A 15,376-nucleotide genomic window follows, 5' to 3' on the forward strand; every position below is an offset into this window, starting at 1 on the left:
ACAAGGGGCTACATCTGTACAAGCGAGTACTCCGTATGTGTGTCAACATGGTGCATTCATTCATGAGTCTGTTTAAGCCATGCTTTTCTCGTCCAGCTTTGTATATGTCGACCTCCGTCGGCGGACGACCAGGAAGATAATGGTCAAGATCACCAGAAATGCCACAGCCTTCTGCACATATGACTGGGTGAGAATGGCTTCAGCGGCACTCGTGCTATCAGCTGCGGCAGGCACCTCCTTAGCTGGTGTCTCCAATTCACTTTTGTCTTTTGCCAGGTCGGCACTGTCGTCAACCGTGTATTCTGGATGTGCATCAGAATAAAGGGGTTCTGTCAAGACGGTCTCAGTGCATGTTTCTCACGATTGAAGTTCGAGAGCAGTACAATCCCCTGCCCTCAAATCTAAAGCTCGGCATGAATACCTTCAGCTGGAACCTCCAGCTCTCCACTCTTCGCAATCTTGACCTGCTTGACTGGTTTGTCTCCAGAGCTGGTGGCAACTTTTTCGATCTTGTCGACAATATCGTAGCCTTCCAGCACCTCACCAAAAACCACGTGACGTCCATCGAGCCAGCTGTTGCTCCAGTCAGTAATTGCTGCATCATCCTTCGTCAAAGGTCCTTACCTGGTGACGACGGTGGTGATGAAGAACTGAGAGCCATTGGTGTTTTTGCCCGCGTTCGCCATGCTCAACAAGCCCTTCTTGGTGTGCTTCAACTTGAAGTTCTCATCTTCAAACTTGTCTCCATAGATGGACTTTCCACCAGTGCCATCTCCTCTTGTAAAGTCACCTCCCTGGATCATGAAGTTCTTGATGACTCGATGGAAGGCGGATCCCTCGTAGCCAAAGCCTTTCTCGCCGGTTGCAAGGGCACGGAAGTTCTCAGCAGTCTAATGGAGCATTTGTCAGTCAAAGACCTCCAACATCGACAGGACACGAGGAGCAAGTTACCTTGGGAACAGTCTTGCCGTACAGACCCATGACCACTCTCCCTAGGGGTTCATCACCGTGGGTAATGTCAAAATAGACCTTGTGGGTGATCTTGGGCCCTTTGGCTGCTTCTGCAGTTTGGCCCATGAAAAGGAACGTGGCGGTCAAAATGACCATCAAGGAAATGAAGACCCGCTGGAGATTCGCCATGTCGAAAATCATCGGCTTAGAGGCACTTTGAAGAGAGATGGGTAAGGGAGAGGGAAACTTGAGAGACGAGCGAGCATCAAGACAGGACAGATCGATGGCTTGGTTTCGACGGTCCAAGTGGCACGGCGGGACGGGGCTGGACCTGCACCTGAAGCACCCAGCTCTGAACCGTGGTCCCTTGCTTCGCCATAGCGCGGGTCACGTGAATCATCGGCCTGCGCTAAGATCGGAGTCTAAGGCTTGTCACATTAGTTGCATAACCAATATAACTTGTGCCACAGTGACATGAGGAGTGATATTATCGCTGCTTGGAGAAAGTCTGTACTCTTCTTTTGGTAGTCTCTGAAAGTCTCCTTGAGATCGACCTGGTGGGTCATCATCTGACTCCAAGCAACTATTGTTACATGGTTGGTCTATTAAGAACCAAGACTCTGGTTCTGAAAAGTGGCTGCACCTTTACTGTGGCTTCTCTCTGGTAGAGGCCTCGCCTAAATATGCGTAGGGGAACTTCTTGTTCTACCGTAGCAGCCTTCGGTGCGCTCAGCCATGGTAGTATGTTTGCATGGACGCCTTGTCCTTCCCCAGATCGCTTTTGTGATTGAGCATGCCAGATCTCGACACGTGCTTCTGTATCAGCTCGCCTCTGGAGGCTCCGAGGTCCGATAGACCTTCTCCGACCACTGCAAGCGACATTTCACGATCGATTCGTCCCAGCAGTGATCATTCCTAGTTTCAAACTGGAGCCTTGGAGATTTTGCGATACCCTGCTGCTGCATGCAACATGCCATGTTCTTCTTGATCCATGAAATCTGTGAATTGCTGATTCGTTTGTGGTGGTGGGCAGGATACATTCGATGTATCAACCACCGCCTTGAGGCGGGGGAGGTGCGTGGTACAGCATTGAGGCATTTCCACCGGGACTAGTATATGCAGGTGATAATACATCGTCAGTCGAAGGGTGTTCATGATTTTGCAGTCTGCAAATCAGGTCTTGTCTCCAACGTTTGAGAAATAAACCCTCTCAAAGCAGCCCAACGACTTGTCGTCGAAGTGGCCGTAGGTGTCCCAGTAGGCAAGTCGCCGCCATGAGTAGCGTCTGATCCATTCGACCCAGCTAGCTGGGCCATATTCTTTGCAAAGCGATCTCTTTCACTCTTGTCAAGTTTCTCTCTACGCTTCATCGCCCCAGGTTTCGACTTCATACTCTTGCGTTGGATTATATTGACCTGGTCTTGCGCTCTGGAATTCGGCACCTGTTCCCCACTGTCTGGAAGCGCATCGGCGAGAGAATCGAGAGTCGTGACGAGTTTTTTATTCGGTCTCCTTCTTCGTGGCTTCTTAGCTGATGCTTTGGCCACCTTATTCATCAATTGTGCATGTTTGATCAGTCTCTTATCTTTTTTGGAGGGTGGAAATAGAGAGCTCGATTCTGAATTTGATGGAGATTGATGTGTAGTTTTCTTCAATATGGACTTTGTAGGTAGAGCTTTGCGACTCGAGGGTACATTTCGGGGAGCCTACCATGCACACTCAAACGTCAGTGAGTTCTTGCAGAGAATCGCGCTTGACAGACACCCTGCGGTGCTTACCATATTGACTCGTAGTCAAAGGCTGCAAGTCAGGCACCAAAATTCACAGTTTCATGGTGTCTTGCTTTATTACTCGCAAACGAGTAGACGAGAAGTCGAGTCGTTTGTTGAACTGTCCATGGATCAAGATGAGTATGATTTGAACCACGTGACATTCTTTCACTTTGATATCGTCAAAGGTATGCCAAGTCCTCTATCCCCCTTTAGGCAATATATCACTTGGCGCTCTCGAGTTCGTCTCATGTGTCTACTCTCCTCTCCTTGAGTTCCATGTGACGACAAGGAAACCAACAAAGACACTCATATTGCGGCTTTCTAATTGACGCTAACATAATTCTGGTACGATTGCCTTGGCTGATCTTTGAGCCAGGTGCAAGGGCAGACCACGTAACTGCTGCGTCCTGCAAGCTGGACCTCTTCATCGAGAATGTCCTACTACTTTGTCATCATATCCCCAACCGACACACCACTGTTTGAATTGACGTTCGGCACGTCCAAGGGTGGAGGTGACGGGGTCGCGAGGTTCCGCAATGGAGAGACATCTCGTTATATGAACCAATTCATCGTTCATGCAGCCTTGGATGTGGTGGAAGAAGTTCAATGGCTCAGTCCCAACATGTGGCTCAAAGTGATCGACAACTATGCACCCACAAACTCACACATTAGTTGCTTCATTACTGGAACCAATGTACGATTCATGTTGCTTCATCAGCCTACCACTATGACCAATGCTTCCGCTGGGAGCCGCACTTCGACCATCTCATCAACATCAATCCCACAAAATCCGACCAGCCCCCAGACAGAAGAAGCCATTCGCCAATTTATGAATGAGATCTTTGAGTCATGGGTTAAAACTTTGATGAATCCCTTCTACACCGTTGGTGACTCGATCAAAAGTCCCGTTTTCAGGCAACGAGTCACTGCAGCAGGCCGAAAGTGGCTGTGATGCTCAACGTCCGTGCACCTATCAACAATGCGTCATTGTTTACATTCGACGCCCAGCCATACCGCCACCGTCGCTTTCTAGAAACCAGGAACTAGAATCATTGAGTAAATCTCGTCCTCTTGGACCTTTTATCCTTGTCGACCATAATTGAAGGCTGCAGAATGCAGTCTTCGCCTCAAGTTTGACTGCCTACAACGTGGCCTGCAACTGACAAGTCGACTGACAAGTAAGTTGTAGGCTGAAACCTCATTAGAAATGCGACTAATCAGTGTGTTCAGACCCGACCCAGTCCGTTTGAGTCTTTCGTGTAGGCTCGAAAGCGCCCACATCATCGCCCAAGAGCTGGTCTGGTTACGAAGTCCATTACAATGGCACCATCAGTGCCATGGACAACTTACCAACACGGGCTTATCTCAATCCGATCGACCGCCAATTATTCATCCTTCCCTCTGTGGCTGCAGATTTTGATTCCAGTATTGGCCGTTACCTTATGGATTCCGATGTACTTTTTGTACCATCTGGTCCGGCAGTGTCGTTGCTGCCGGCGTCAGCGGCAGCGACAGCCTCAGTACTACTAGAATGACAAATTCGTCAGCAATTTGGTCACGCTGCTGTGTCTCAAAGCCAGTACCACTGAATTGACCAGGCTGAAACTCTCCAGGCTCTAATGCAGAGTCAACACCATCAACTTTTGTGCTTTGGTTTCACTGGATGAGTCTTATGATACCTCAGTTACAATATTATTCATCTAACCGCGTCGTTAATTGCTGCTGATGGTTGAGTTCTTTTCACTGTTCCCGACCCCAGGTTTCTTATTTGGACGCGGTAATGTCACGCTTCACGAATTTTCTCTCATTGTCCTGTCGACAGAAAGCCATCAACTGTGACTCACTGTCATAGTCACTGTTCTCGGCGCTGTCAACAGATCTGTCACAGTCTGAACCGATCTTATTGGCAGCCGATTAAGGCCATCGCGTGGAATGAAAATCTGGACATTTTCGAAGGCTTTTTCGCCGCAGAAAAACCTCCTCTCAAGAAGAACAGTCTGAGATGTGATTAATTAATTATTTTTTCCTTCCATCTTCTGATGAAATTTTCGAGACCTCAGAAATCCAGAAACACCATTGTTTGATGAATGATGACATCTTCACAGCCAGACCAATACACCATTGTTCAAACACAACAGACCGACTGAAACTGGGTGATTTTTCAGTGCCAGCAGTCGCAATCCAACAATCCCAGCGCTCTTGGCTTATTTGATTGTCTCAAACACATGCGCCAGATTGTTTTCCAGATTGTTTGAGTGGTAGCCTCCTTCCCTGAAGTCGAACCTCTTTCTACCAAACCCTGGTTACTCAATTGCACTGATTTCTCTCTGGCAGTCAAAGTTGGAATATCACCGACCCCCAGGCCAACAACTTTTATCTCTTGTATTTTTATCGAAGCCATCCATCTTTCCGCCAGCTCCCACAATACAACTGCAACATTCCTCTTCGATCCCCAACCTTTTACGCATCTGAAACAAAATGGCCATCCATCGTCATGATGAGGGATCGCGCAACGCGTGGGAACATGGTGTTTTTGCCCAGTTCCACCTTGTGCCCGGCCACATTATCATTTCTGAACTTGGATTTTCCTGGCCAAGTTCCCGTTTCTCACGTCCATGGAAAGGTCCCCAAGAGATTGGCAAAGACAATTTTATCAGACTCGTCCACGATGTGGTCCAAGAGATGGAGGATGTTGTTGAAAAAACACAGGAATTTGCCCAGCGAGGACTAGTCCATGCCTATGGCTACCCTATTGACCTCAAAGCTGCATTTCTTCGCCGGACACCAACAATCAGCTTCAGTCTACAGGAACTTCTACGAGCCATAACAAACGGCGAATATCAAAGACAGACGGATCTCTGCAATACTTCTGAGGATCTGAGCCGTCGAGCCCGACTAGCTGCCCGGTTTTTCGATGACTCAATCTGCAGTTATTTAGGCTCAACACCCGGCTTAGTCTTCGGCGTGCTTACCGGCCTGCTGAACCACTCTTGTGCTCCGAACGCGATGCTGGAAGTATCCGACTGCAAAGGAAGCGGGAGTGCCAACGTGAAACTCACAATCAGAGCGGTCCGCGAGATCCCAGCCGGCGAAGAAATTACAATCCTGTATTCCGATGGCTTCGAAGGCAGTACTACCGGTCACCGCCTGTATTTGAAAGAGATTCTTGGCTTTGACTGCTGTTGCGCATTTTGCTCCATGACCAGCAAAGACCCTACTTGGCGAAGTCTGAGAAGCTTATGCCATGAGATGGTCGTCGAATTTACCATGCGAGAGATGAAGCCACCACAATTGTATCGGCTTGCTGGTTTGATCTTTGATTCGTTCTCTCTGATCGGATGGTACCACCCTATCTTGGCACATATTTTAGACATATGCTGTGGGACAGCTCTCAAAGAAGTCGACTTTTTCCGTGCGAAATATTTTCAAGGCGTTCGCATGACGCTTTGTACTTACTTCTGGAGCTCTGACAGTCGACTTACGATTGATGCTCGAAGAAAGCTTGGAGAAATCGCATGTCCCGAAGCAAATGTCGTCATGGATTCTATTAAGTGGGAGCCTTTTGACGAAACCAGTGAACGCGTGTGGGAGATGGTATGCATGATGCATCGAACCGATCAAGAATACTTCTATTTGCGAATTGAGCATGGAAAGGTCCACGAGTTTCCTGAGAAGGAAGCTCGACTTCGGCAACAAAAATTCAGGAGTCATGAGACTGATGAAGGTGCACAGCTGCTCATGACCCTCGATGGAACACCTCCGAACTCGAAGGACCAGCAGAGTTCAGCACGAGAGCTATCCATATCGCCCTCACCACCTCAGGAGAGTAAGAGCACAAAGAAAAAGAAGAAGAAAAACGCCGTAGCAAAAGCCCAAAAAGTTCCACAACGGATTTTTGGCGATGCCGAAGAAGTCCTATTGAATCATGATGATTCCGGAGATGAAGATGACCAAGTTGATCAGGGCTCAACGCTGGAGAACGAACAGGCCAATCCATTATTGGCAACTCCAGACCAAAAGGACGGGGCGGCTGGGTTCGCAAGTCAGGATGAGCACACTCACGGCCAACGACAGCCTCTAACAGAAGACCTCGATGTGTTCCCACCCAAGTCCGCACCAGTTCAATTGAAGGACTCCGAGCCGACGTCACATCCCTTACAATCGTCAGCTACTGACCGGGAGAGAGATAGAAGAAATGAGGCCAACGCCAAGTCAACCAGCCGAGCACCGAAGAAGGCAGTCAAATTTGGTAAGGGCTCGGCGGACGACAGAGCTGATCCTGAGAATGGAGTGGGGCAGGTCTCGAACATCAAGGGTGATGCTGAAGATGGGTTCCATGTCCAAAAGCCGAAAATCAAACGTTCCCCATGGGCACGAAACAATGGCAACGAACGTAATGGTAGTTCCCCCGACAAGACAGGTCGACGCTCTATGACACGTTATCAACAACATAAGGCAGAAGGTGGAACAACCTCAAAGACGCAAATGCCTGTGGATAGGGCACCCAAATCGGTCGGGAACGGTCAATTCCAGAAAACAAGTACTGCTTCTGATGCGTCCGTGAGCTCTCCAGCCACTCTTACGCAAGTTCAACCTACAGGATTTGGCAGAGAGTCAGTTCCGAGTGACCACACTTCCTCAGCTCTGGATCGAGCGGCGCCGGACAACAACTCTATTGAATCTCCTAGGACGAGAGTCCCATTGGAGGACGACATCTCTGACAGCATGCAGCCAGTGATTAGGGTTAAGTTCCCGACAGAGCGTGGCCCTTCGAACGATCTTGCATGTGATTCTCGAGATTCATCTTCACAGTCTGTCCCGGATGGAGATCTGACAAGATCATCTCAAGAATCAAAAGATCTGGCAATCGCTCGAGCATATTTCCGGCCATATCTGTGTCCGTTTGGAGACCCAGAAGGTATGTCGAAGCAGGTGTGGCTTTCAAGCCAGACAAGCAAGACTCACTTTAGGATTCTCCGGAGAGACATTGCGCATCTGATCGCAGCAAAGGACGGAACGGGATCGAAAGATTCGGGGTTTGTACTCTCATCACGTCGAGACTCGATGACGGGACGGGTTGAGGGTCGCAAGATGTTTATGGAACAAAGGCTAAGACGACACTCATTCAACAATGACGGAGGATCGGGGGATCGGTTGAAAGAGGCCGAGACTTGGTGAATGAGGATGGGTTGGGAGGTTGTTTGCCGCAGTGAAATTGGACATGTAAAGTAATTAGCTGAATAGATGCAATGGAAGACGGCTTGATCATCGCGCTGATCACCAGTTCTGAGTAGGAGAATGCTTTTCCATCCAACATGTATACATTCGTTGTTGAATGGAGAATTTAGTCACGTGATATCGTCCTGGGGCAGGTCTCTGAGCTCAGATATGCGAAACTCGTACATGGACAGATCAGCGGTTGGAGTTAATATTGATCCAGAAGCCTATACATACGAAGTAGGTCCCAGCGGACTGTAGACTTGACGTTTGCAGGGAGTCGACTGCATCGTCCTTGATGGCTGTCGTCTGCACAGATCCCGAAGCAGCTTAGTCATCACAACTCCAAGATGGAAAAACCTCCACAACCTCCAACCATCAACAACCATCTACGAATATCTCAACCAATCCAAATTAATCGCTTGTGACCTCGACTTGTAACCCTTGCACGCAAAGCGAGGAAGGATAGCTACTGTACATACACAGCTTGCAGGATACAATCCAAGCGACCAACCACCTCAACACATTCCACCCATTGGATCAAAACATCTCCCTCAAATCATTCATCATCCAGTCAATAATAATCAACAATGTCCCACTCCAAACGCAACACGTCACTTGCATTTTTCACTGCTCACGAACGCTCGCTTCTCCGCAACAACTGGGGCAGTCAATCAACACGTTTAACACGAGATGCATTCCTTCCATTTGGATACTGTCGCCTATGTCTAGGTATTGCTGTCGATCCAGTAGCGTGTAACAACGGAGCCGACACTAGAGGATCTGGATCTGGATCTGGCTCTGGCTCTGGATCTCATTCTGAAGAACCCAAAGTCCATCTCTTCTGTCGCGAATGCGCACTCAATGATCTCGTCAGTCAAAGAAAAGAGATTCAACGATTGGAAAGGGATCAGCAAGCTAGAGATCAGATTCAACGTGAGGAGAAAGAAGTGCAGATCGAAGAGGAGAGACAGAGGGAGCTGGAGAGGTTTGAGAGGGGGGAGATGGGAATAGGTGATGATGTTAGAGGTGTTAAGAGGAAGAGAGGTGCTACTGAGATGCATTCTTCTTCTACCTCGACGACGACGACGACGACGACGGCAGTAAAAACTCCTACGACTACAACATCCAAAGACTCCGCCGGCGGCAGCAGCACAAGCAACGGCGAGAGCAATGGCCACAGCCACGGTTCGCAAAAGACAGAATCTAAACGCTCGACATCATCAACCTCAGAATCAAGTTTCTGGATCCCGTCTGTATCGACCATCTCCACCGCAAGTGGACCAACGATCAAACATAAACTTCAACCTCTATGTCCGGCATCAACACCAACCGATAAACATACATATAATTTAAAAAGTCTGGTTACGGTGCAATTCACGGAGGTGGGCGATGATAATGACCAGGACAAAGACAAAGACAAAGACAACACCAAGACCACAAAAACCAAACCAACGTCGAGAATCTGTCCTAGTTGTCAAAAAGTATTGACTAATACGTCACGTGCGAGACTGGGTACGGCGGTTGGATGTGGACATGTTGTATGTGGGGGGTGTGCTGCGTTATTTCTCAAGGGCTCTTCGTCGGATTCGAGGATCAGTTGTTATGTTTGTCAAGCTGATCTTTCTGGTCGGTCGAGTGGGGAGGTTTTGACTGGTGAAGATGGGAACAAGTCGAAGAAATCGAAATCGAAACATAGACATAATACGGTTGGTAGACTGGTGGAGGTTAGTTGCGAGGGGACAGGCTTTGCAGGTGGAGGAACTAATATTGCGAAACGGGATGGTGTTGCGTTCCAGTGTTGAGAGATAGAGCAAACGTCCTTGGAGAGTCGAGATTCCAACAACACACACCGGCAATAACAAGTGATATTCATCCTATGTTTCGAATCTGCTTGGTTCCTGTGCCCACCCCATCTCTTCAACATCCATCTAAGCAGAACCTCAAGACTCCACGGTCATGCAGGTGATCATCATGACATCACCGTCAACTAGAGTATCAACCAGAGTATCGTGACAAGCACACCATAAGAACCCCTTCGCTAATCGGTCCATTGCAAGTCATCGTCATTCTGCCTTTCAAAATGTTTCATTAACGTCGTAGCCCTCATTCACGTTGTTCAACTGTCGTGAAGGAGGTCTCATGTCGCCCGCTGCTCCCCCCTCGATCCGAGTAAGCCCCGAGCTTTGTCGTCGCCCTAATCCTGGGGTTTTGCCCAGTGCTCCACTCATACTCGTCCGTTTGGTTGGACTTGGGATCCCAGACCCCACGTCGCTCGTTCGTTTGGCGAAGGTCGTTCGCCGAGGCGTCGGCGTGACGGCGTCCTTCAGATCCGAAAATGCAGAAGTATCACTTGCCTCGGAATCTAGGGTGCCATCGTACCCATAGCTACTCAGGCTGCTCTTTGGTCGAACTTTATCTGTCGATGCATTTGGCGCAAAATTGGACCCTACTCCGCTTCCAAGCGGCGCCCGGAATCCTGTCACACTCGCCCGGCTTCCCGGCCTGCTGTGGTTGGGCACAAACGAAGCTCGCCCAGAGAAGCCACTGGTTCGACTGGATGGTCGAAAGGACGGTGCCGCCATCTCCCCTCTGGTCGGCGAGCCCGGTGCCTGATGACTCACCGACATACGACTTGTTCGCGACGTCGGCACTGATGGTGTATCGACCCGCTTGTCTGGCAACGACTCCAACCCGCTGATGGTACTTCCATTGGTGCGTTTTCGACTTCGAACTGTCACCGACGAGGGGATATGAGTGCCCAGTGCTGAGCCACTTCTGGGTGACATTCTGGGGGGAGTGCTAGTGGGAGCTGGCAGCCGCGACTCGGGAAGTTTTGCTTTGGCATTTTGGACCCGCGCTTCCAATTGCTGCATTTTTCCTCGTAGGTTTCTCAGATGCATGATCGAATTAGACTGTGGCAGACCGGATCGCGATGTAAGCGCCCCAGAAGGTCTCGAGATACTCTGTCGCATATTTGATGAAGGTCTGGTCTGTGACATGGCGACCGAGTTGCCACGAGTGTGGCCACTGGGTCTGGACGAGGAATTGGAGGCTGATGTCGCAGGTCGAGGGTTCGAACTGGCCGCGTTGAGTGAGAGTCGGGGCTTTGGCAGACCCGATGTCGAAGGGATCCTTGTGTTGATAGAGTTGTCTGAAACTGGAGGCGATGGGGGTGTAGGGATGTCTGAGATGCCGGACGAGGAGGCGGTCTTGGTAGGAGGGGTGTCGAAAGTGGGAGAGGAGGCGTTGGTGGTGGTCGGAGACAGTTCGGATCGTGGGGAGCCAGTCATACCCACAGGTCGAAGAGTCAAAGGCTTTTTCCTGATGGCGTTGGCTTCGAGCTCTTTTCGTAACTTCTCTTTGGTGATGTCAGTCTCGACCCTGAGATCTGATAGCTCGTCTCTCAGACGCTGTGCCTCTATCCGTAAGGCTTCGCGTTCCTGTTCGCCAGTGCGGACTTCCTCCTCGAGCATGACACCTCTTTCAATGGCCTGGTTGTACTTTGACTCCATATCCTCCAAGGATGACTCGGTGTTGCGTTGTTTCTTCTCAAAATCATCATTGGCCACCTCAATGTCACGCAGACGCATATGTAAGGATCTATTGTCGTCGCGCAACTGGGTGATTTCCTTCTGCAACGAGTTTTGCACGTTTGAGGCTTCATGTTTGGATTGCTTGTACTTGGTTTTCCATTCCTCCACCTCATACTGCAAGTTGCCAACTTTGTCCTTTAATTGGCGTTCGCGCCTTTCCGAAGCTTCGATATCCTTTTCAAGTTCGGCTTCGAGTTCTTTGCTAGAGGTTTGGAATTCGGCAAGTTCCGCCTCGAGGGTTTCGTATTGGGTTTTGTAGTATCTCAACGAGTCCTCCAGCGAAGTCGAGCCGTTGGGGGGTGAAGAAGGGATATCGTCCGACGAGGGCATAGTCGCGGGGGGAGATCTGGAGTCTCAATGGGTGGCTGTCGCTAAGGATCGATTGCCAAGTCTGGCAGTGCTGGTGGTCGTGGTATCTAAGCGTTATCGTCCATGAATGCACGGTGATTGTGTCGATGGTGCGTTGATTGAGTCGAGCTCGTGATTGACAGCGGGCGTGATAGTCGGGATAGTCGGTGGGGTGGTCGATTGGCGATTAGTGACTAGTTGTATAGAGCTGTCAGTATGATCGTGCTGCTGTGGTTAGTATCATCCGCATAGTGCGCCCGAGAGGGCTGTTGGTCGGTGTTGGGTCGTCGACAAGGTGAAATGTTGAACTTCAATTAATGTCAGGAATGTTGGCTTGTAGGCGCAAGCGAACAACACGGCAGGCGCGACCACACACCCTGACAGAACCACGCCTGCCGCTAGTGACTGCTTCCAACCCGCGTGCCTTCCTCAGCCACAGTCGACCAATCCCTTCGCACCTTCCAAACCAGTCCACCCCTGGTCTCGCGGCAACCGCGACGCCAAGACCAACTTAGACAAGTTTAATTGTGTCTGACAGTCATTCGCCGTCATTCTGACTGCATGTGTGCATCTATAGTCTATTCTATATCATTTTCTCCATGATATGAGTTCCAATCACGTCGACAGTGACTCACTCGTCGATATGATAAACATTGTGTCCTCGATAAGGAGGATGGGTGTCGATAATAGTCATAAATGTACTAGTACACGATGAGGCTCGATGGTCGAAAGCCCGTGCTACAATTCTGCATGCTTATTCTTCTCCTCTCACATCTTCCTAAAGGTATTGTTTGATGCACTTCGACGATCTTTTGATCGCTGGCTTCCATATCCATCGCCCGAGTCAAACGTTTGCTGCTTGTTCTTACCCCGCGAAGGCTCAAAAGTGATGGTTTGTTCCCCCATAACATTCCCCGAAAAGCCATTGCGTTTGGTTCTTTGGACAGGCTGCATGTTTTCGGCACGCGAGCCAAACGATCGATCGCCCTTGCTACGAGCGCCAGGTCTGGAGTTCTTTGACGAACTCACCCGCATTTGCATGTTGTCTCTGCCTTGACTTTGCTTCTTGGGCCGACGCTTGTAGTCCGCTGTGGAGATTCTTTCCTTGGTCCGGTATTTGGCCGGCACATCATCGCCGTCACTACCATATTCGTCGCTTGAAGGAGGTACTTCATCAAGAGCTTCTTGTTCCACAGCGGTGAGGCCCTTTTCTCTGTCCAGATTGGACAAAGGCGCCACCTTGGTACTTGGATTGAGTTGTTGGAATTCACGAGATGTTTCGTCGACGGCAAAGTCTTCATCCTGGAACAACCTCGAGAACCGAGAATCGCCGAGTAAGCCTTTGTCTTCGACTTCTTCGGGTTCTTCTGGTTCGGCCGCATCCTCCACAGCCTGATCGTCTCCGCCCTGGGCCAATATTCTTTGTGCCCGCCGGCGTTCATTCTTTTGCTCGCGCTCCATGATTCGTTCCGCCATCTTCCGATTGACCTTGGCGGTCGATTTCTTCTTTCCGCGGATTCTGCTTTCCCGCTCCTTGTCAATCTTAGCCTGCACTCGCTTCTCTCGCTCCTCCTCGTAGCTCGTAGGGTTTGCAATTAGTCGTGCCTCTTCATAGAGGCCTTGAGCAACAAAGAAACCATGCATATATGGCCGCAGGAGGTTGGTCTTGCCTACAAGGTGGTCCATGTTCAGCATCCGGAGTTGTGGTAGTGTGAGGAACTTGAAGTTGTCGTAAACTTCGCCCACCTTGGACCTCGAGAACGCCAAGGGGTCGTTAGGATCGTCGGCCATTTCTTCCACAATATTGTCCAAGAATGAACACCATCTCGGTGCTGGGCCAAGTTGAGGAATGAAAAAAGCATGCTGCTGTCGTCCTTCATTCGCCGTCAGGAACATGCCACTGTCTTTGCACCAGGCAACGCAGTTGATGTCAACTGCAGGCTCCACAGATGTCCACGGCGTACCATCTCGTTCGTCCCAAAGTTTCAATATCCTTTTATCTGCGGATGCGATCTTGGGCTCGGATGTGGATGCTCGTGTTGTGGTGGATGGCGTCAAGTATTCGAGATATTGGATTGGATACCCGTAGCCCTGATCCTTCTTCAGAGTAGGAACCGGCGACCGTAAGTCGTATAGGTAGATGAGACCGGAAGATGTTCCAACTGCTGTGCTGATTCCAGAACGATGAAAGTCCAAGGCTGTCACTCCCGGTCGACCGTCATGATCAGATGGCATGGCGAGAGTAGCGACACGAGCCCTAGACCTAGTGTCCCAGTACTCGACTGTACCCAACGATGTGCCAAAAGCCAAAAGGTTGTGGCTTCCTTCCGCTACTGCTGCAGTATTAACACTGCCAGTGTTGATGCCACCCTGTAGAGCACCTGCTCCTGACGAGGTCATGTCATCACCCCCAACGTCCACTTCAAATGGCCGCATGAAGCGTCCTTCTTCGAGGCTGATTCTGTATACTTCTCCCAACCCATCGCTATTGACTCCAACGGCCGGCACTAACAACTCACAATTTCTCTTATCATAAGCCAGGTCACGACCATAGCGAGGTATCCGTAGCACATCATGACAGCCGCCTGGAGTGTGGAATTCAATAGATCGATCTTCTTGGAGATGTGCAGTTTTGGAGTAGTCGGAGGAGAGGAAGAGGAAGGTTTTGTTGAGGGTGTCTGTATGTCGAGCAAAGGAGAGGGCGAGGTTAGGTAGATAGTGAGTGTGTATCTGTGGTTTGTAGGTGCCAGTACTCATAACCCAATCTCCATCCTCGCTCACCCGAACGCATTGGCTGGCTTCTTCAAACTCGAAGTCTTGTAGTAACTCGACACGATTGGCATACTCGGGGTCCTTTTTCCGTTTCTCTTTTGACGACAGCCAGTCTGGTAGGTTTCTGGACGTGGAAGAGCCAGAAACGGTATACACCGGGACCCCACTGCCGGTGAGTCTCATGTTGATGGAGGAAAGGAAGGAGAATAGGGTCTGTTCATGGGCCGAAATGCGAGACTGACATTTTTATCATCAATGACAGGCCCTGAAATGTATTAGACTGTCTTGCGCCGGCTGTTGCTGTTCCCAGTGGTCGATACAGTACATACCTACCATCGCCTCTTCACCGCAGACTGAAATTGTGAAACTTTTTGGCGGGCAAAATTTGTCCAATTGCCGAAGTTGAGCCGAAGAATGTCTGGGGCAAGGCTGAACATGCAAGGCTGAGCCGCCCGATTGTCACCCACTGTCTCGGGGCGCTGTACTTGTGCCTTACTCGACTTGGGCGATATTTTTGAATGGCATTTTTTATATTCAAGTAACCGATGTGTTAATCATCCCTTATATTCCCTTAATTACATGTCATCTACGTATCCAGCCATCTACAATTGACATATTCGCCCAACATGTGGATTCCTGACTTACTGCATGCCAAGGATCTCGGCCCCGCACGTGATATGATCTGTCAACTACCAAGAACCTCAACATCAACACCCAAGT

General features: G+C 49.8%; 7 protein-coding genes across 10 annotated transcripts; 3 read left to right on the forward strand and 4 right to left on the reverse strand.

Annotated features, from left to right (window-relative positions):
* Positions 1-34: 34 nt before the first annotated feature.
* PV10_03068 (peptidyl-prolyl cis-trans isomerase B) lies at positions 35-1,255 on the reverse strand. Of its 4 annotated transcripts, none has more exons than XM_016367461.1 (4): positions 952-1,255; positions 625-890; positions 422-573; positions 35-329 (listed from the first exon to the last, which is right to left on the reverse strand). In XM_016367461.1, exons 1-4 carry the CDS (start codon positions 1,150-1,152, stop codon positions 73-75), a joined length of 876 nt encoding a protein of 291 aa, XP_016226979.1. In that variant the 5' UTR covers positions 1,153-1,255; the 3' UTR covers positions 35-72. The 4 variants fall into 4 exon arrangements, with proteins under 4 accessions (XP_016226979.1, XP_016226981.1, XP_016226982.1 ...); XM_016367463.1 differs by having other exon boundaries at positions 384-573; XM_016367464.1 differs by having other exon boundaries at positions 35-302; positions 362-573.
* Positions 1,256-1,422: 167 nt separating this feature from the next.
* Positions 1,423-2,839, reverse strand: PV10_03069 (uncharacterized protein). Its single transcript, XM_016367465.1, has 2 exons — positions 2,730-2,839; positions 1,423-2,657 (listed from the first exon to the last, which is right to left on the reverse strand). The coding sequence occupies exons 1-2, from the start codon at positions 2,730-2,732 to the stop codon at positions 2,103-2,105; spliced, it is 558 nt and encodes a 185-aa protein (XP_016226983.1). The 5' UTR covers positions 2,733-2,839; the 3' UTR covers positions 1,423-2,102.
* Positions 2,840-3,156: 317 nt separating this feature from the next.
* Positions 3,157-3,675, forward strand: PV10_03070 (uncharacterized protein; the record flags this gene model as incomplete). The annotated part of the gene is made up of 1 exon (XM_016367466.1): positions 3,157-3,675. One exon carries the CDS (start codon positions 3,157-3,159, stop codon positions 3,673-3,675), a length of 519 nt encoding a protein of 172 aa, XP_016226984.1.
* A 1,526-nt stretch (positions 3,676-5,201) lies between these two features.
* Positions 5,202-7,994, forward strand: PV10_03071 (uncharacterized protein; the record flags this gene model as incomplete). The annotated part of the gene is made up of 1 exon (XM_016367467.1): positions 5,202-7,994. The coding sequence occupies one exon, from the start codon at positions 5,202-5,204 to the stop codon at positions 7,899-7,901; it is 2,700 nt and encodes an 899-aa protein (XP_016226985.1). The 3' UTR covers positions 7,902-7,994.
* Positions 7,995-8,337: 343 nt separating this feature from the next.
* On the forward strand, positions 8,338-9,806 carry PV10_03072 (uncharacterized protein). The gene has a single exon (XM_016367468.1). It carries the CDS (start codon positions 8,531-8,533, stop codon positions 9,743-9,745), a length of 1,215 nt encoding a protein of 404 aa, XP_016226986.1. The 5' UTR covers positions 8,338-8,530; the 3' UTR covers positions 9,746-9,806.
* On the reverse strand, positions 9,724-11,890 carry PV10_03073 (uncharacterized protein). The gene has a single exon (XM_016367469.1). It carries the CDS (start codon positions 11,864-11,866, stop codon positions 10,019-10,021), a length of 1,848 nt encoding a protein of 615 aa, XP_016226987.1. The 5' UTR covers positions 11,867-11,890; the 3' UTR covers positions 9,724-10,018.
* A 737-nt stretch (positions 11,891-12,627) lies between these two features.
* On the reverse strand, positions 12,628-14,959 carry PV10_03074 (uncharacterized protein). The gene has a single exon (XM_016367470.1). It carries the CDS (start codon positions 14,837-14,839, stop codon positions 12,653-12,655), a length of 2,187 nt encoding a protein of 728 aa, XP_016226988.1. The 5' UTR covers positions 14,840-14,959; the 3' UTR covers positions 12,628-12,652.
* Between the last annotated feature and the right edge of the window lie 417 nt (positions 14,960-15,376).

This window comes from Exophiala mesophila (assembly GCF_000836275.1).
Source record: "Exophiala mesophila strain CBS 40295 unplaced genomic scaffold supercont1.2, whole genome shotgun sequence".
NCBI classification, from domain to species: domain Eukaryota; kingdom Fungi; phylum Ascomycota; class Eurotiomycetes; order Chaetothyriales; family Herpotrichiellaceae; genus Exophiala; species Exophiala mesophila.